General features: G+C 34.7%; 2 protein-coding genes across 10 annotated transcripts; both read left to right on the top strand.

Annotated features, from left to right (window-relative positions):
* Positions 1 to 467: 467 nt before the first annotated feature.
* LOC107043544 (putative thiamine transporter SLC35F3) lies at positions 468 to 14,411 on the top strand. Of its 9 annotated transcripts, none has more exons than XM_015265107.1 (12): positions 468 to 768; positions 829 to 1,022; positions 2,359 to 2,609; positions 2,946 to 3,095; positions 3,727 to 4,077; positions 4,936 to 5,064; positions 5,808 to 5,955; positions 6,250 to 6,339; positions 7,193 to 7,322; positions 9,478 to 9,507; positions 11,107 to 11,390; positions 13,715 to 14,411. In XM_015265107.1, exons 2-12 carry the CDS (start codon positions 884 to 886, stop codon positions 13,765 to 13,767), a joined length of 1,755 nt encoding a protein of 584 aa, XP_015120593.1. In that variant the 5' UTR covers positions 468 to 768; positions 829 to 883; the 3' UTR covers positions 13,768 to 14,411. The 9 variants fall into 9 exon arrangements, with proteins under 9 accessions (XP_015120593.1, XP_015120575.1, XP_015120590.1 ...); XM_015265089.1 differs by having other exon boundaries at positions 5,766 to 5,955; XM_015265104.1 differs by lacking the exon at positions 9,478 to 9,507 and having other exon boundaries at positions 5,766 to 5,955.
* A 1,132-nt stretch (positions 14,412 to 15,543) lies between these two features.
* Positions 15,544 to 20,318, top strand: LOC107041574 (phospholipase B1, membrane-associated). The gene is made up of 7 exons (XM_015262180.1): positions 15,544 to 15,694; positions 15,995 to 16,096; positions 16,166 to 16,377; positions 17,189 to 17,365; positions 18,084 to 18,376; positions 19,101 to 19,279; positions 20,145 to 20,318. The coding sequence occupies exons 1-7, from the start codon at positions 15,544 to 15,546 to the stop codon at positions 20,282 to 20,284; spliced, it is 1,254 nt and encodes a 417-aa protein (XP_015117666.1). The 3' UTR covers positions 20,285 to 20,318.
* The last annotated feature ends 528 nt before the right edge of the window (positions 20,319 to 20,846 follow it).

Raw genomic sequence — 20,846 nt, 5'->3', positions numbered from 1 at the left:
GCACGAATCAAGATAAGCCTCATCTCGTCTGCATAATCATATCTCCATAATCATAAGTCATAAAAAATCCTGTATGATTATCCAATATCCCGTTTAAGAGATTAATTTTCCGGATCTCCAGCGAGGGCTGTAAGTGGCCTAATCAGCCTAAGCCGGTGGATAAAGCCAATGGGCTTATGTCCATTCAATTTGACACAGTGTGCCAATATCAATAGTCATCAATCATTCATGGTATCACCTGTCTGTGAAAAATTGAGGGCATATTCGGGTGGAATCGGCTTAACGGGGGAATAATTAATGGGGAATAATTGATGGGGAGCGTCAGAAGGAAATAAATATTTTGATCGCTGATGCAGTTCAGTGAATAAAACAAGCATAAAGCTTGTCCATGGCTTTAAGCACATGCGCGTGATACATGAACGAAGCTTGTCCCCCACCCAAGTAATCAATGGTGTACACCAGGGCTTTCAAAGCTCACGGAGCCAGTCTGCGCGATGTTGTTACATGAATTTCGTCAATGAACGAAATCCTCCGGGCAATTACCAATGGATTACCCCTCGACAATCCCCCCGAAACGTCAAAATAGTGCGGAATTTTTGAGTCACAAGTTGAAGGGCCGAGGGCGAGCGTTATGAGGGGCTCGAGTGCGTCAGGGTCAAGCTTCTAAAGCTCTCAGGGAGTTTCCAAGAACTGGGTCAGTTTCAGTTCCAGGGTCGGTGGGTTGGAGGACACAGTAATGGACGAATCGTGGTGATGATGATGCGGAAGGTACATTTTGAGACTGGGAATTTTTATTTTCGGGCTTTTAATGGCTCTCGTTGTTTGTAGAATGTGAAAATTGTGGACTGCTCGGGCGTTAGTCTGTCCGGTTGCACGTGAAAATATGGGCAGTGGAGGGGTTGCCGAGCTACCGACGATATTTCATCCACGTCGATCACGTGCACCGAGCATCATTCTCAGTGATGAGCGAAGTGAGCATGGACCCTTCAGCAGCCCCCTCGCGGGGGGGCAGGATAATTCAGGTGAATTGTTGGAGAATCTTGGGGAGAGTGTTTTGGAATGTAGGGGAGGAAATAGTGGGTGGAGGAGAACATGTCGGAGATAGTAGAAAAGTAGTGAATCAATTTACTAGCGATTGGTATCAAGAGTTCAATTCGGTTCAGACTTTTTTTTAGAAAATCACAGGAATTAATGGGTTTAGGAGAAAATGTCATAAGAGATTTTTGTAGCTGACAAAATTTCCCACAAAAAAGTCCTTTGATGTTTCTATTTAAACCCACTAGTTCCCGAGATATTTAAGATCGAGGCGGGATCGATTTATTAGCAGTGGGCATCAAGTGTAAAATTTTGTTCAGACTTGTTTTGAAAAAATCACAGGAGTTAATGGGTTTAGGAGAAAATGTCACAAAAGATTTTTTGTAGCTGATAAAATTTCTCACAAAAAAGTCCTTTGATGTTTTTATTTAAACCCACTAGTTCCCGAGATATTTAAGATCGAGGCGGGATCGATTTATTAGCGGTTGGCATCAAGTGGAAAATTCGGTTTACACTTTTTTGGAAAAATCACAGGAATTAATGGGTTTGGAAGAAAATGTCACTAGAGATTTTTTATAGCTGATAAAATTTCCCACAAAAAAGTTTTTTGATGTTTTTATTTAAACCCACTAGTTACCGAGATATTTAAGATCAAGGCGGGATCGATTTATTAGCGGTTGGCATCAAGTGGAAAATTCGGTTCAGACTTTTAAAAAAAAAATCACAGGAGTTAATGGGTTTAGGATAAAATGTCACAAGAGATTTTTTGTAGCTGATAAAATTTCTCACAAAAAAGTCCTTTGATGTTTTTATTTACACCCACTAGTTCCCGGGATATTTAAGATCAAGTCGGGATCGATTGATTAGCGGTTGGCATCAAGTGGAAAATTCGGTTCAGACTTTTTTGGAAAAATCACAGGAATTAATGGGTTTAGGAGAAAATGTCACAAGAGATTTTTTGTAGCTGATAAAATTTTCCACAAAAAAGTCTTCTGATATTTTTATTCAAGTTCAAAAGTTCCTGAGATATTTAAGATCGAGTCGGGATCAATTTACTCACAGTTCGTATCAAGTAGAAAAATTTAACACAGACTATTTAGAAAAAATTTTAGAAACTAATGGGTTTAGAAGAAAACATCCCAGAACCTTTTTGCAGCTGATGAAATTCTGCACAAAAAACACTAGTAATGTTTCCTTCCGAACCTATTAGTTCACACGATATTGACAAAACAGTTTCAAGCGAATTTCCGCATCTCGTTTCACTATCCACTAGAGAGTAGTGCTTAATCTCCCTTAAAAAATTAACAATTTCTTGGAAACCAGGGGGATGCGAGCAACAGGGTTGCAGCGTTGTCCCTGGGTGCGGTGATTCTGCATCAAGCTGCCGGTCCCTCGATACAGGGGGAAGTTGCGCTGGCAGCGGCGGTGGCCCTGGTTCAGGCGGGGGTGGGCACGGAGGTCAAGGACACAATCCCTCGTGTGTCAGCACCAGTGCACCCGCTGTCTCTTATCAAACACGAAGGCATTCGTTATCACGATGCTACAATTCTTGCTGCGCTGAGTCAGCCAAGAAAGTAATAAAACATTTAATTTCTCAGACCAGTGGTAAAACGCAATAAAATGAAACAATTTGATTTGCAAGATTTCGGCTTTTAGAATATGAAAGTTATCTCGATAACGAATAGTTTCACGAAAAAATGTCAAAAGATATTTTTTCTAGAGAATTTCCACGGCTACAGAAAATATTTACACGAAAATTTCGTTATCTCCTTCAGATTCGGAGATATTTTCCAAAAACCAAAAGATGAAAAACGAAAAATCGAAAATTTTTCTTATTACGTTTTACCAATTTTCTTTTCGAAGTCGCGATGATTTCTTCTAGTTTAAGGATTACTTTCATCAATTCACAGATATATTTCGGTGTGTGCGTAACAATATGCGTGACTGCATCCTGGGTAGGTGCAACTCACTGCATGAAGTATTTATATTACTACAAACCAGAAATAACGAGTCATTCATCATCAGTAAATTCGTCAGTTAGTGGACTGCATCATCAGCCCGTGAGTCTCTCAAATGAATAATTACTGATTTAATCGTCACTTAAATTTCATTAAAAAACCTAGCGAGTTTGACGAAAAAATCTGTTGGATTTCGATTTAAATTTCTATTGCGATTTCATTCGTTTTTTCCGAACTCTTAAGAATTCCGCGGCGTTACTGCGCGTTTTAAATAAAATATCTCCAGTAGAAACTATTTTATAGAAAAAAGTTCGATTGCGATATTTTCTATTTGAATTCCTCGACTCGAATTTTCCAAGTTTTTGCTACTCTATTTTTCTTACCTTTTCGTTTTGAAAATGAAGAAAAAAAACTTGGAGAATTCGAGCCGAGAATTTCTATAGAAAATATCTCAATAGAACAAGTTGCATAGGAAAATCAAATTCTAATGATTTCTTCTATAGAATATTTTCCATTAAACATTTTGATAGAAGAAAAAAATGCGCAGATTGACTGCAAAATTTTATGATAAAAATTATACGATAAAATGATAGAAAATTCAATGGGAATTCAATAAAATTTTCCGTCGAAATCGCTAGGTTTTTCTATGCAATTTTTCGTACTTGCTGATATCGAATTAAATACGAGAAATTGCGTGACCGTTGTGAATTAATAATTTACCTTTAATTTCCAGCTCATTCTCCCCTACAATGCACCATTCTTCACCACCTGGTTCTGCACGAATTTCGCTGTTCTGTATTTTCCTATCTACTTTCTCTGCAGAATTGTCAAGACAAAGTGCTCAAATCCAACAGAAATTATAGCTGAGAGCTTGCGAGGATTTCGGGACAAGGGTTTCACTGGGGGACGATTTCTCACCAGATGCAGTTTGTTCTGCATACTGTGGGTAGCCACTAATTACATGTACATTCATTCATTGAGGATTCTATTAGCAACTGATGTAATGGCACTATTTGCCACCAACGTATCCTGTGTTTATCTTCTATCCTGGGTTATACTTCATGAACAGTTTGTTGGAGTCAGGGTGAGTCTGCATTTTTCATCCCTTATTGAACAAAATAATTTTTGTTAACATCACTAATTTTTGTAGATAATAATTTTTTTCAATTCCTAAATTGTTAAATCGCAATAATTCAATGTAGTTGTACCACATGGTTTCGCTGAATATTTCGAAATGTACACTGTTAGAAAATTATTCTTGAAATTGCAAGTGAAAAAGCTTGAAATTTTTATCAAATTAAATTCCTGTCCATTTCTCCGTTGACGAATCTGTTAATTTCGTGAATATTCAAGTAATTCTCTATTTCAAGTCCATACGGCGCTGAAAAAACCTTACAATTTTGAAAATTCAGGCAACAACTCTTCAACTTTTTCTAATCTATTGAAACTGCAATTGTATGTGACGTTCAATTTTTATGGTGAGATTGGAAATTCAAGCTTTCAGAGAAATTCAGTGAACACTTTCATTTGAAATTAGATTCAACCTCACAACATCAAAAATTTAGATGACGCTGTGAAATTTTGTAACAGAGTAATTGGGATAAAAAAATTATAATTTTTTTCTAGTTCTTAATTTTCTCTATGAAAAATGTTTTAAGTAATATTCTGCTACCTCCTCTGAATTCAAGGAGCTGAAACCAGATAAATTGATTGTATTTGACATTTTTCATATCTCGCGATCTAATGGAGATGAAAGAAAAATTACAAGAAAGTTTTTTGCAGTTCGAAATTTTTTTTTCCAAAAAAGAATCCACGGAGGCAAAAAATTCAAAGAAAAACCTAGCGAATTCGTTAGAAACCTCCCCTTCACCGATATTATTTATTCAAGAACAAATATAAAGGTGAGTTAGCTCGTTTTATGCTGCAATAATCTTGTCACTAGATTGTTGCTGTGATTTTATGCGATACTGGTATCGCCCTACTGGCTTACATGGATGGAATAACGGGTAGCCCAACTCTCGGGGGAGTTGTCCTAGCTGCCTCTGCTGCTGCAGGTTCAGCAGTGTACAAGGTACGCTCAATCAAAATCCAATAGAATTTCCTTGAAATTTCAAAGTGTTTCATCATTTCAAAATTTTCCTATTAATTTTTTTTTATACGTGACATTTCACGTATTTTTTTTATACGTGAAATGTCACGTATAAAAAAAATAATGAAAACCCTAGCGCTCTCTTTAAGAAATTCTATTGCAGTTCTGTTAGAATTCTATTCAAAATTATACAGAATTATGCAAACAGATATTACAATTTTTCTATAAAAATCTTTGAGCATAAATTTTCCTACTTTTGTTCCGTTGCATTTTCATTCGTTTTTCGTAATAAAATCCACGTAAGAAAAACCTAGAAACTTCCACTTAAGAATTTTTATAGAAATATTTTCTTATTTCTATAGAAATTCTTAAATGACATTTTTTTTCAACAGAATGATGAATTTCATCTGGAAAAATCAACATCTTATACTTTTTTCTGAACAAATACATTACATTAAAGAAAAAAATTTATATAGCGTTCCACATATTTGTGACGTCATAGGAAATGATAGGATGGGATATCGCAATAAATATCTATTGAAAAATTCCGTGAAAGTTCCATAAATTTTAATAGATCCGTCGCAAAACTGGAATTTTCGAACAGAATTCTAACAGAAATTCAACAGAATCTTCCTTCGTGTTATCTCTCGAACATCAGAGGACATGAAGACTGTTAATTACAGGTGTTGTTTAAGAAAGTAATCGGCGAAACGACGTTTGGTCAGGTGTCTCTATTTTTCTCCCTAATCGGTCTCTGCAATGCCGCGTTATTATGGCCGGTCTGTCTGGCCCTCTACTTCTCTGGTGCTGAGAGCCTCCACTGGGCTCGACTGCCCTGGGCAGCTCTGTTATCCGGCAGTATACTTCACTTAGGTAATAATTAAGGGAGAGTGGGGTAAAACGGCCCCTTTTGATTTTTTTTGTGATACTCATAACTCACAAACAAATTCATTAATTGAGATCAGTCTAGGCTCATTCTGAAGGGGATGAAGTGTAGTTTCCATGGAGAAAAAAGTATTTCATTTTATTTAAAATTGTATGGGCTGTTAAAATTTTTGAAAAAATCAGAAGGAGCCGTTTTACCCCACACTCCCCTGTGTTCTCCATCCTGATGAGACTCACGTGGGGACAATTTCGGTGTTATAATTTTTTTATTCTCATTTCTAGTGGCAAATATGCTGGGCAACTTCAGTGTAGCCTTGACATACGACTTGTTCATTACCCTGGGGCTCATCACTGCTGTTCCAGTATCTGCTGGTGAGGCAATAAAAAATCCTATCCATCAATTTTTCATCAATAGTTGTAAAGATTTCAGGAATAAGCACTGATGGAATTTTAAAACACGTGAAACAAGTTTTTTAATCTCATTGAATCTTTAATTGGGATTTTTATAAAACTCTTTTTTATACAAATTAAAATTAAAGAGTTTTATAAAACTCTTTTTTATAAAAATTGAATGAAGAATATTGGACAAAATTTATTCACTTCGATAAATAACAAAAAATGAATTAATTCTCGACGATAAAAAATATCCGCATAAAAAATCCTATCCATTAATTTTTCTTCAATAGTTATAAAGATTTCAGTAATAAGCACTGATGAAATTTTAAAACACGAGAAACCATTTTTTTAATTTCATTGAATCTTCAATTGGGATTTTTATAAAACTCTTTTTTATAAAAATTTAATGAAGAATATTGAACAAATTTATTCGCTTCGATAAATAACAAAAAATGAATTAATTCTCGACAATTAAAAATATCCGCATAAAAAATCCTATCCATCAATTTTTAATTAATAGTTATAACGATTTCAGGAATAAGCACTGACGGAATTTTAAAACACGTGAAACAATTTTTTTAATCTCATTGAATCTTCAATTGAGATTTTTATAAAATTCTTTTTTATAAAAATTGAATGAAGAATATTGAACAAATTTATTCGCTTCGATAAATAACAAAAAATGAATTAATTCTCGGGGATTAAAAATATCCGCATAAAAAAGCGAATGCAGTGTTCTTCATCTTTTCAAATACATTTTTATCCAATAAAAAAATAATGAAACAATCCAATCATTCGATTTAAATATACCATTGATTTCCGTTTGCAGCCCTCGATGTTGTCCTCTACGGTGCCCACTTCGTAGGAATGAAACTCGCCGGTATGATATTAATTGCCGTCGGTTTTTTCCTCGTTATGTTCCCCGACAACTGGCCCGACTACATCACTCGTCTACTTCGGTATGCATTACAAAAATTAGTCACATCAGTATTGTGGTATGCACTTTTAGTTACTTGATAAGGCAAAAACGAAAAAATAACAAAGGATGAAAATATTGACTACAAACGTTCATTTATTGAAATTCATTCAACTTAGCTTTTAGTTTTGATTAACAAAAACCAAAAAAAAGCAGTTTAACTGACCTTTAGAATTTTTTCACTACTCCTTATTATTCTCTATCTCTATATGACTATTGCAAGAGAAGAAAGTCAAAGAGTTATGTCGTTGATTAATTAATTACTACTGATTTATCATTTACTTAATTCATTTATTTACATTTTACTTTGCACAAGGATTAGAGGCAGCGCGTAGTCTTTCACTGATTAGTAGGAAGTCTTTTGCTTGATAAAATATTAACTCGGCTATGTAATGAACTTGAAGTACTATTCTCTTTAAACGTCATCTCTGACATTCTTATTACGAGTTGAAGGTATCTGTCTCAATGAGGGAAGATAATTGAAAAAAAGTGGAATTCAAAGTTACGAGGGAAGACTTATCAACGCACACTGCAAACACCGATGAATACGAATAAAATATTAATCACTGGTTACTTAAATAATCGCCACAATGATTATGATGAATCACTCACACTAAAATGAAAATAAATCACGCATATCCCACAGAGCTTTCGGTGTGTCAACTTACATTAGACTTATGATGGCATAGATAACATTAGATAGTGCAGGAACATATCACATGCAGATGCTTTTTCTTGTTGAAGGATTAAGCTGACAAGAAAACAACGCACAGTTGTCTTTGTCAGTTGGGCGTCTACCCGTCTGATGACAAAATAGTTCATTGTAGTTGCGTTACGTTGAGTTCTCCAATTTTTTATTTTTTTCCTCCCCATCGGGGGGAAATGGAGTCGTAGCCACGCGAATGGCATTGATCTCCGGCCGTGAAGACTGATGCAATGTTCCTCATATTGAAATTTCCATAGCAGTTGAACCAAAATTAACAAAATTTTTTCGGGAAGAGGAATTCCCTAATGAAGGCAATGCGAGAATCATTCTTTTCAGAATTAGTTTTTTTTATATTTCTGAATCCTTTGGCGGTAAATAAATTGTTTTTATAACAATTTTGCTGTCTTCTCTGCATTCAGATATTTTTCGAAAACTAATTTAATAGTCACGTATGAAAACAATAAAAATAGTGGAAGTCTATTGAATTTCAATTGGAGTTCTGTTAGAATTCTGTTTAAAAATTATGTGTTTTTCGCGTCAATTGTATTGGAATTGTACAACTTTACTTTAATCCGGTAGATTTTTATTTTCTATAGAAATGCTTGAGCATAAGTTCAACAAGAGCAACATCTACAGAATTTTTTTCTATAAAAAATATTCATCCCTAGTCTGGTCACCAAACGCGGGGATTCCCCGTCGTGTTATTTAGGCTCTAGCGTTGCCGAATTCACGCTACACTGCCCGGGTGCGTTTAGCGAGTTTTCGGCAACGTCGCGTGATGGGCAATTTCATTTAACACGGGAAAAAATAATTCATCTGTTCAAAATTATTTTTTTTTTTTTTAGGAATTTCGAGAAATATTTTTTAATAGGATTGACGCAAAAAACAAATAGAATTTTTCCATAAAATCGGATTTGTAATGAACTTTCTATTAGTTTTTTGCCAATTTTATTTTCGATGGAAAATATTCTTTAAAAAAATAAATAAAACTTTATGTTCGTATACAGCTTATTCTAATGAGATATTTTCTATAGAGATTCTGTGACTCAATTTTTTCAAGTTATTCCTTTGCTTTTTTTATGCAAAGAGAAAGAAAATAGATTGGAAAAAACTTGGGAAATTCATGTCGAAGAATTCCTATAGAAAAGTTCCTTAAAAATAGTTTAAAAAGTGCGCAATAGAAATCCAATAGAATTTTCTCTCGAATTCTTTAGGCTTTTCTATGAAATATTTTCGTGCGTGAAATGAAGAGATCTCGACTTGAATTGCCTCCCCTAACATTTCAATTTCGTCCCTAAAAAATCCGGTAAATTGACAGATGACAGCTTAACTCGCTTACTTATTGTGTCCTAAAAGTATCTTATAAAAAAACGACTTCAACACTCCATAAACTCGCTTCCCAACAATCAGGATCCATTATATGCTGTTACAGAAACATAGTCATCATGAGTCACAGTACAAGGTAAGAAAATACATGGCCTATGATCTTCCCTTGCCAATGATACTGACAATTCACCGTTTGGGCTGATGAGGAAATAAATCCCGCAACAGAAAATATTTTAGAGATTACTTCCCCTGAGAGATACCCACTATCTTCTTTTCTTTCTTCCTCTGTACTGCGCGCGAATGTGTAGCTGCTCTTGATAATTACTGACATGAATTTAGTCCGAGGTGAATCGTTTGTAACATGTGCATAAGTGAAGAGAAAGATTATCATGAATAATAAATGGGCGCATGTTTTATGAGTATCGGAAATACATAATCGAGAGATATTGGTGTCGTTATGGGGATGTGCACTGCTTATCGTATTTGCATGATGCTTCATTTTATTTTCTTCCATTTCTTCACACTTTTTACTTGTTTACTTCCGCATGTCTTACAATGTGAGGGGCTACATGAGTGCTGAACATTTCTGGAGACAGTTGAGGTGCCGCTGGATTTTATTTGTCGAATAAAATAATGAAGTGCGAATACGTACGGCGCAATTTCCTAGAAAAGCTGAGGGAATTTGTTAGAGTTCTTTTGGATTTACATTGGGTGTTGTTTTTAATAGAACTTGTGTTTAATGGAAAATATTCTTCAGGAAAAATTAATTGCTTTTGATTTTTCTATACAACTTACTCCATTGAGATATTTCCTGTAGAAATTTTTCGGCGCAAATTTTCCAAGTTTTTTGTTTGATTTTTCGAATGAGAAGAAAAAAAAATTGAACGAAAAAAATGGGAAAATTTTTAGTGAGGGATTTTTATAAAGAAAAGAGAATTTGATATTTCTGTAAAACTCATTCTATTGAAATATTTTCCGTAGAAAGTTTATGGCTCAAATTTTCCAAATTTGTTTTTTTAATTTTTCGAATGAAAATAGAAGAAATTGTGGGCGAAAAAAATTATAAAATTGACATTAAGAAATTGCTATAAAAATGTTTTAACAGGAAAAGTTGTGTAGAAAGATGAAATTCTACAGATTTCTCTATAAACTATTTTTTTATGAACATTTTCTGTTTAAAAAAATTCGAAAAATAGAAATCCAATAGAATTTTCAATCGAATTCGCTATGTTTTTTATGAAATTTTGATCGTACCTGTTCCAACTCATCATTTTTTCACGATTTCAAAATGATGAAGTAACTTCAGCTTAAAAGGAAACGGAACCCCTGCGTTTATATGAATCCTTAGAATTGTATTTCCCCCTGCAATTATTATTTTTTATTCATTAAACTACTTCATTGACTCAACAATGCGATAATCGAGTCGATAAAGTAATTTCATAGATAGAAATTAATAATTGTAGGAGAAAACACAATTCTAAGATTTGATGTAGACAAAAGGGTTCCGTCTCCCCTTAACCATTGAATTCGTCACTACTGTAGCATCTCAACTGAACTAAAAATTACTGACAAGGTGAACGTGAGGTTTAGACACTCGATTGAATAAAACAGTCGCGAAGAAAAAATCAAATAAAAAAATCAGCCAGACAATATAAAATTGGATTGAAGTGAAAGAGTTAGGAGTGACAAAAATCCTTGAAATGAGTAAAAAATGAATAAAATGGGGTTGATGCAGTACAAGTCCGCAGCAGCACGGCTGCGCCGGGGTTGGTGTGAGTAGGAGTCGAAGACTATCGTTCCAGCAGCGTCCTTTTCGACGGAACTACGGAGTAACGTCTAGCCATGGTGATGGACAAACCCTCCTTCCAAACTCCGCAAACAACCAGAATAATTCGCTCCATCGTCATAATGCCAACAACTCCTCATCCTCTGAAACCCCGCTACATCGCGTTCCCACCTCAACCTCAACCACTACCAACAATCATCATCTCTCCAACAACGTGACACAGTCTGAACAAGGTATGACCCATTTAGAAAAAAAAAACAACAAAAAACAACTAAGCCGTTAGTCGGCGTCGAAGCGAGATAAATAATGTGGGAAATAATCTCGAGTGCGGTTCAGGGTAATCGCGATTTGAACAGGTCTTAGGGTCTATGCGTGAACTGGTGGCGTCGACAGACCATCCCCATCGACTTCATTGGCACCTCTGAGTATCATTCAAGTGGTTTTTTACGTGTTTTATGAAATTTGAAATCTTCACGGGGAAAAGAAAGCTTCTTAAATGAAAAATACATTAAAAAGATGTCTCTATCTTTTTAATGGAATTTAAATGGAAGAAAACTGGGCTGTTGCATAGATTTTTTCCTGGATAAAATCATGAAATACGAAAATTGAGGAAAAAATATTGAACACGTGTTTTTTTATTTTAAAAAACCATTGAAAATCAAGAAGTTGCACAGAATCATTTGTATTATGACGTCATGTTGCAAACTTTTAAAATTATTTATCGGAATAAAAAATACAGATCTAATATTTTTCTTCGTCATATTTAATTATAAATGATTTTTTACGGATTTTATAAAGTCTCAAATTTTTGAGAGGGTAAAATCATTGTTATTACTATCATTATTTTTTTTTAAATATCTTTTTAATGAAATTCAAATTGAAGAAAATTGGGCTGTTGCATAGATTTCATGATATTTGATGATTTTTTCATCCGATAGAATCATGAAATACGAAAATTGAGAAAAAATTTGAACACGTTTTTTTTTTATTTTCAAAAACCATTAAAAATCAAGAAGTTGAACAAAATTAAATTCAATTGTCATATTCAATGATGAAAAAAAACTAACGCAAAACCCCAATTATTCCTAATTTGAGAATTTTTCTATTTCCCTGAGTAATATAAATTTTAACAACTCTTATTCTCCCACGAACGAGGCATTCATGCCTCAAATAAATTATTCGTATTGTAAATTAAGTGTTGTAGTCCCTTTAATAATTATCAGACATTCCCTAGTTTTAGTACCAATCACGTAAACATTATAAACTAGAAGATGGCTTAGTCTAGCGCGTAGCGTGCCTCCACAATGAGATTCAACCCCAATAAAAGGCTCGAATAATGAAGAATCGTAGGGCTAGTGACCCCTATACCGAGAATAGACCGTTAACCACCGGATAACATTGAGATAAAATCTTTTCTTACATATGCATTAGTAATTACGTAGTGACATGAATATTTAATAACTTTTGATTACTCCATTTAATTAATATATTCTGTATGTGCTACAATATATAATTATGGAATGAAGCATCATGAACGTATGTGAATCGATATTCGATGTTTTATTTTCATCGATGGCAATAACTATTAATATTTTTATAAAACCAAACTCCTCATTGATTTTTCATTTTATATTACGCAAAATGAAATGAAAAGCAGCTGAATAAATATGGGACAGTGAGGACGAATGAACTGATCTTTATGGTCGATGAAATCGCTGAAATTAAAAGGTCTTGGGGGTGAAAAAAAATAAGGGAAAAATCTTGCGCCATGAATTCTCAGCCAAAAGGGGATGGAAAAGTCTGAAAGATGGCTCAAAAAATTTGTTCCTTTTACAGAAAATTGATGGAGCGAGTAGAAAGTGATCTGAAGAGGACAAATAAATTTAAGAAATGTTCAAAAATGCGAGGTGGGACGCGGCCATCTTTAAACCCCCTTGCGGCAGAAGGGGAATTCAAACAAGATGGTGGCGCTGACACCTGTCGACCACCTCGCATTTTCGAACACTTCTCAAAATTATTCGGCCTCTTCAGATCACCTGCAGCTCGTTCCATTCAGTTCCTGAAAAGTGAACAATTTCTTCAAGCTATTCTTCACACCTTTTCATTCCCTTTTGGCTGAGAATTCATGACGCAAAGTTTCTCCCGCATTTCAGTAGTTCTTTTTCACCCCCGGGGCTTCTTATATTAACGATTGTAGACGGTTTATTCCGCCCCACGAACGAATTCAGTAGCAAAGCGGTAAAACTACTCAAGTCGACTTGACTCTCAGCTGAGTTTTTGGGGAATATCTCCGAATCGAAGGGAGATAGCGAAATTTTTGTAAAAATCTTTTTTGTAGCTCTCAATTTGCTCTATAAAAGAAGTTATGACATAAATTTTGCTATCTACCTTAGATTCCGAGATATTCCATGAAATCTTCCTTCGCTACTGGATTTCCCTCGGCATGCCAATTTCATTCCAAGTCGTTTAAAATTTTCACTAAAATTGATTTTTCAATTAAATGTGGAGATTAGTAAACCAATGAAAATCATGTGAATACGATGATAATTGATTTCAGATGGAGCCGAAGACACCGGCACGGTCTGTCAGGTGGAATCGCGCGCGATGTAATTGATTATCGTACTGGTTACATTAAATCACATCTGCGCTCGCCGTCGGGTAGAGTTCGGTGACTAGATCTAGTGGCTGATGAGGATTCAAAATCACCAAGACCCTGGGAAATCCTCGGGAGGAGAAAAATTCATACGTGATGTGTTCGAAGGAGCATTGAGAATCAAATGAACATTCATTGTAGGAATACTAAACATTATATGAGACAGGGTTTAAAACATTTCCGTTCTATCGATTTACGAATAGATTATTAATTATATGTTAAATGTATAATGTATTATAATTGTACTTATGGCAAACTGGGGGTTTTTCGATTCGAATGCCCTGCACTCTCTCTCCATTCATCATAAAATTTATAAAGATTCCTCGAATCATTCAACACCTGCAAATATTACTTTCCTTTAACGAAGAAATTCAAAGTAATTAACGAATAGAGATTGTTTATAGTTTAATGTTCACGATGAATCGCGCAAATGAGTACATGTTTGATCAACATCCTTTGTAACATTAAATTTCATATTTGTATCGTATAGTTATTAACATCTAGGGGTTAAATTAATGTTCTATTTGACCAAATGAATATACTGTAGATGAACTATCAATTGAGTATGAATAAAATGTGATGTTTCGATAGAAAATTTAAAGAGTGGAGAATTACTTCATGTGATGAATTCTGAAATTAACTGCAAAAATGAGTGATTGACTAGTTTTATTGAAATTTCAATTAAAATAGCCGTTTTTCGCTAGAAAAAAAAATTTCCTACAAAAATGACAAATAAAAAAATGTTTTTCCTGAAATTTGAAATAAAAACAATTTTATCACGTCAATTTTGAAATTAACTGTAAAAATGAGTGATTGACTCGAATGTTTATTGAAATTTAAATAAAAATAGCCATTTTTTGCTAGAATAAAAAATTTCGTACAAAAATGACAAATAAAAAAAATGTTTTTACTGAAATTTAAGATAAAAACAATTTTATCGCGTCAATTCTGAAATTAACTGCAAAAAATGAGTGACTGACGCGTTTTATTGAAATTTAAATTAAAACAGCTATTTTTCGCTAGAAAAAAAAATTCGGACAAAAATGACAAATTAAAAAAATGTTTTTGCTGAAATTTAAGATAAAAAAATTTTTATCACGTCACTTCAATTTTTTGTGTTCATCTATTGTCTCCAGGCTTTATATTTCCCTCCGAAGGGTGAACAGAAATGAAAACGAATTGATATGCCTGACCCGCCCTTATCTGCATCTCAGAACCCGTCCTGCATTCAAATTCCTCCTCCTCCGAATAAATTCAACTCAGACTATTTAAGGATCGGATGACCGAACCCAGTGAACAACATCGGTCCATTCAACTCCCGAATCCGATAAAATATGCATTCGCATGTTGTATGTTTTCCAATCATCCCCCCACGTCTCCGGAATTCCCTTTCACGTGGAGGAAAAATATTTTTCCTCAGAATGCACTCTCTTATCTGAATATTATCGATGCACCGGGCCAGGCGAATGCACTGGCTGGCCTTGCACTTCCAAGGCTCAGCAAAATACTCTTTTATTCTTCTTTTCCACTTGCTCACCACCCGCCTTATTCCGCCGTACTGAAGATACCAGTTTGGAATGATCCGCACCTTTGCCCAGTCGGGATTTGGTACAGTGTCCAGTGCATGACAAGTCCATGCGAGGGAAGAAATTTATCGAGGACGAGGAGTGATTCAATTTTACGAATTTTAGATTTAATTATCGCGGACTGAATCAAAAGAACAGTCGATCGACATGTGGAATCGGTATAAATTAGCGAGATGTTTAGTGCTCACGAGTATTTTTCAAGTGATTCCCCCGGGTATTTGCCAGAAGACGGCTCTTGACAATCCTTTTACCATTCAGCTGTATCGGAGTCTGAAAGACTTCGCTTTTAGCTTCATTGGTAGGTGCACCCTTCAATTTTAATTAAATAATTATCATTTGAAGTAAATATGCAAACCGGGATATTCTTCGTTTTTTCTTTTTTGTTTTTTCGTGTTTTCTTGAAAAACGAGCGATTTTAGGAGAAAACGTCAAAAAACCTTTCTTGCGGAGAATTAAATTCTCTACGAAAAATGTCTTGTGACATTTTCTCGTGAAATCAGTCGTTTGCGAGATAATCCGGCATTTAACAAGTGCAGAATCGATCGACTGTTTCACTGTTCTCCTGTTTATTTTAAATTCGGCGATTGTGATTCTGCAGGGCGTTCAAATCCCCAAGGGAGGCTCTTCAGAGGAGCCGAAGAGCAAAACCACAATCAGTACACGATTCCTGACGGCCTCCCATTCCCCTGTAACACGACCGGTAATAAACAATCCCCGATGACAGGTACTAACGTCCACCACTTCATGATCTACCGATTTCTATCTGCAGGTGGGAGATCGCGGACGGTGCCGTCCTCAGTACATCGATTGCGACCCGGAGATATCGATGTGATTGCCGCAATGGGTGACTCCCTCACCGCTGGCTTCGGAATTTATGCGTCAAACATTTTCGATCTGTTTATCGAAAATCGGGGGAGCTCTGCGTTCGGAGGGGGACAAGGAACTTGGCGGGATACTCTGACGCTTCCTAATATCATCAAGGTCTGCATGGTTTCAGAAATAGAAAATGAGAATTCGATTTTTCTATATAAGTTATTCCATTGAGATATTTTCTATAGAAATTTTCCTCGGCTCAAATTGTCCAAGTTTTCTTCATTCTATTTTTCTTTTATTTTCATCAAAAAAATCAAATAAAAAAGCAAGCAGTGAGATTTTCCCTTGTCCTTCGGCGAATGTGGTACAAGGGGTTGTAGGGAAGGGGGGGGGACGAATCGTAAAAACCCGAAAGGGTATGCGAGAAGAAAAAAAAATGATTTCCGGATTTTTTTCATCCGGAAAAAATCCCCGGAGAAAATTTCCCCGGAAACAAATTCTCGGCATTATTTCCCCTTGGGAATATAAGAAACAATTACACAAACACACATTACCAGCGTCAATTTTATTTATTACATCCTTCAATCTTCGAACACACGCCAGATGAGAATTCAACTTTTTCAATAGATCAATAATCAATAAATTACGTTACTGCAATATATTAATTGTCAGCATTTTTTTTAGTAATTCCCCCAAATAATTCGAATTAATCTCTTGCTTTTTTTTAGTGCAAACAAGACTTGTTTAAAAAAATATTGTTTTTCTCTCCTGTATGAACAAAAAAAATCCCACTGGACCGCTACTATATTTTGTAATTTTGTTTTTTCCCCCTCATGAAATATTCATTTTCGCGAGTCTATTGTATCATAACCGTGAACCGGTATCACCAGCAGCTAGTTTCAAAAAATGAATGGAAAAAAATTGAGTTGATGACCGGAATACGTGAGGCAATATCACGTAACTTTTCGTTTCACTTCAGGAATTTAATGGGAATCTATTCGGATTTGCAACGGGAGATGCGTGGAGTCACCACCCTGACTCTCAATTCAACGTTGCGGAAAGTACGTCGATGTCAAGAGACATGCCATACATGGCTAAAAACCTGATAAATCGGATGAGGAGTGATCCTCGGGTCGACATGATTAACCATTGGAAAGTGAGTGAATTACGAAGGGGCGAGTGGGGTAAAACGGAGGCTACTTTTTTTTTAATGAGAAAACTTTCCGTAGAAAGAACAAGTGTTTTCCTAGACTGAGCTCTGACTGATAGATTTGCTCCTGAATTACGAACATTTGAAGAAAGGTAGAAGAATCCATTTTGCCCTACCGCCACGTATGAAAAAAATTCAGAGGAAAATCAGCGAATTCAGAACAAAATTCTATTGAATTTCTCTTGAAATTTCTATTAGTTTTTGGCTGATTCTACCCAAAAATTTAGCATTCTATCAAAAAAATCAATAGAATTATATTTTTCTATACAAATTATTCTATAGAAATATTTTCTATGAAAATTCCTTTTATTGATTTCTTTGATTAAAAGGGAAGAGAAACAGTGGAAAAACTTGGAAAATTCAGGTCGAGGAATTCCTGCAAAAAAATTTGTACAGAAAAACGAAATTCTACTGATTTTTTCTGTAAAATTCCAATTGCTATTTTCTATCAGAAGTATTCTTATAAAAAACGCGCAGTACAGGTGCGGAATTCCTCAATGAAAATATTCAAAAACTACTAAAATATAAATAGAAGTTGAATCGAAATCCAATAGAACTCGATTGAGTTCGCAAGGTTTTCTACAGAATTTTTTCGTGCGTGGGCCCACGGAAAAAAACGTCTGACTCCTGCAAATATAAAACAGCCCTTTCATTTCATCCCTAGTTAGTGTCAATTTTTATCGGAGCGAACGATATCTGTTCAGACATGTGCTACAATCCCTCAGCGTGGGCCTCCCTGGACAACCACAAAGCCGACATGATGACAACCCTGCGCCTCCTCAAGGATAATCTGCCTCGAACTCTAGTCTCGATAGTTCCAGTCCCGGATATCAAGACCCTCGTGGAAATGAAGGGTAGATCAAAGTTATGTCGAATAACAACGGGTGTGGAGTGCTCCTGCGGGTTCGGGTTGAGATTCCGACACCGCAGGCAAGAGTTCTTTGAGATAAATCGAAGGTATAGATTCAATTGTCCTTAGCATAAATTTTATTTACAACCTGACGATTTTACATTTTGAAATTCGTTTGGAGTCATTTTTTTGTGAAAATTCCACGAAAGTCGATGAATTAGCTCCCCAAACCGATTTTATTTTCTTTCTAAGTGTCCACGTGATGCAACCCCATTAAACTAATATCAAAACTGATTTTTTAAGTCACGATTTAATTAAGAAAACAGGTGTCTAGACGCATGATAAAATTTCCTAGAAAAACCTAATGAATTCGGTAGAAAAGTCTATTGAATTGCAGAGATCAGCAGAATTTCATCTTTCTATTCAAGTTTTTCCGTAGAAATTCCTGGACATGAATTTTCGAAGTGTTTACCGCTCTATTTTCTTTCTCTTTTTATTGAAAAATGAAACAAAAAACTTGGGAAATTGGAACTGAGGAATTTCTATAGAAAATACGTCAATAAAATGAGTTATTCAGGGAGATCGAATACTCTTGATTTTTTCTATAGAATATTTTCCATTCAACATTCCTATTGAAAATAAATTTCTGCTGAATTTTTCTATGAAATCGGGAAAAAGTTAATAGAATGTTCAATGGAAATTAATTTAAAAAATTTCAGGGAAAAACACAATTGTTATTTAATCATCTTCTAGTCTTCCCTGCTGAAGGGCTTTTTCTATTCTTTAATGAATTGTTGAATATTTCAACGGATGTTTTTGCGATTCGCGTAGATGGATAGCCCTCGACGAGGCGATCGGCACCTACCCGGAATTCCAAACTAAAGACTTTGCTGTTGTTGTCCAACCGATCACTGGGAATGCTCAATTTCCGACATTACCGGATGGAACCGCTGATTTTCGGTATCTCTCAGCCGACTGTTTCCATTTGAGCCAAATTGCTAATGCACGAAGTGAGTAATTTCGATATATTCATTACCTGTCAATAGCAAATAATTTATTTCTATTCCACTCGATAGTTCAAGATACGAAAAAATTATTCTTCATACTTTATGTCATAAAAGAAATACATCCCGTCAGTGCACTCAGAGAAGAACGAACAACTTCTCAAACAAGTCTTGCGTCACACGCGAAAAAATTTAATCGAAAAATCTAGCGAATTCATTAAACAATTCTATTGCATTTCTATTAAACTTTCTATTAGTTTTTGGCCGATTCTATTGAGATATTTTCTATAGAATTTCCTTAGCTCAAGTTTTCCAATTTTTTTTTCATTCTATTTTTTATTTTCGTTCATCGAAAAAATCAAAAAAACTTGGAAATTTTGAGCCGAAGAAATTCTATCAAAAATATCTCAATACGATAAATTGTACAGAGAAATCGAATTCCATTGACTTTTTCTATAGAATTTTTTCTAATAATAAAATAATAATAATAATAATTTTATAATAATCATAATATTATTTTTTTCCAATTTTTTTTAGAATTCTGTTGAAAATACCTCAATAGAATAAATTGTATAGAGAAATCGAATTCCATTGACTTTGTCTATAGAATTTTTTCTATTGAACATGTCAATAGAATCCGTCAAAAACTAATAGAAACTTCAATAGAAATCCAATAGAATTGTCTAGCGAATTCGCTAGGTTTTTTTAGGAAATTTTTTCATATTTGAAAGTGTTTGATTCGAATTTGAAAGTCTCAAACGTCAATAATTATTCTGTTTTCGACAACAACGAATTATTCCAGCACCAAAAAAGTCATAATGCTGTTCAATGTTCTCGTTGTGTAAGCTTAATCGTGATTATGTATTTAAAGCTGCATTCTCCGTTTGGAGGGGCTTACTGGAACCTGTTGGCAGGAAGACGCGTTCTTGGGATGAACTTGACCCTGACCTTGGAAATTTCCCCTGTCCCACGAGGGAAAGGCCGTTTATTGCCACATTAGGCAACAGTTGATACGGTTCTCAGATTTTTGCACTGAGGTTTTCAACTTTCGATCAAGTTCCTTCGTTTTGTAATATCATTTTATAAAATATTTTATAAATAAGTAATAATAGTTTAAGTTTTAATTAAATAGTGAAGTGAATATGAACATTTAGTTCCTTCCAGACTTGAAGATATTTTATTTGCAAAAAATTGCAAATAAAAAAAATTGTGTATTCAAATGAACCTCTCTTAAAACCAGATGTTGTTATTCTCAAAAAATAATCTCAACCAGAGATCGGCACAAATATTATTTTCACCAATATTTTCTCTGCAAATGCATATTTTTTACTTAATCGCTAATAATGTGTAAATATTTTTGATGACATATTATGAATGAGTATTGAGAAATTCACATTTCTTAAATATCATATCGTCGAGTAATCAGATTAAAAAAAAAATTACTCATCTAATCGGTAATTACACTTGGATATTTTATAATATTCAATCAATAATGAAAATTTAAATATATGAATTCTTTATTTTCCATTATCCATCACTACGATATTAAAAAATCAATTTGGTTTCATTATTC

Source organism: Diachasma alloeum, unplaced genomic scaffold, assembly GCF_001412515.2.
Source record: "Diachasma alloeum isolate Michigan unplaced genomic scaffold, Dall2.0 Dall_scaffold_00179, whole genome shotgun sequence".
Classification (NCBI taxonomy): Eukaryota; Metazoa; Arthropoda; class Insecta; order Hymenoptera; family Braconidae; genus Diachasma; species Diachasma alloeum.
This window is presented reverse-complemented; position numbering and strand designations above follow the sequence as displayed.

Excerpts from the sequence above, each read along its gene's own strand:
- LOC107043544 (XM_015265089.1), top strand. The coding sequence starts at position 884 with ATGGGCAGTGGAGGGGTTGCCGAGCTACCGACGATATTTCATCCACGT. Across the intron at positions 3,096-3,726 it reads GTGGACTGCATCATCAGCCC|CTCATTCTCCCCTACAATGC; the intron begins GTGAGTCTCTCA and ends TTTAATTTCCAG. Across the intron at positions 7,323-9,477 it reads TACATCACTCGTCTACTTCG|AAACATAGTCATCATGAGTC; the intron begins GTATGCATTACA and ends ATGCTGTTACAG.
- LOC107041574 (XM_015262180.1), top strand. The coding sequence starts at position 15,544 with ATGTGGAATCGGTATAAATTAGCGAGATGTTTAGTGCTCACGAGTATT. Across the intron at positions 16,097-16,165 it reads ATTCCCCTGTAACACGACCG|GTGGGAGATCGCGGACGGTG; the intron begins GTAATAAACAAT and ends TTCTATCTGCAG. Across the intron at positions 19,280-20,144 it reads CCAAATTGCTAATGCACGAA|CTGCATTCTCCGTTTGGAGG; the intron begins GTGAGTAATTTC and ends ATGTATTTAAAG.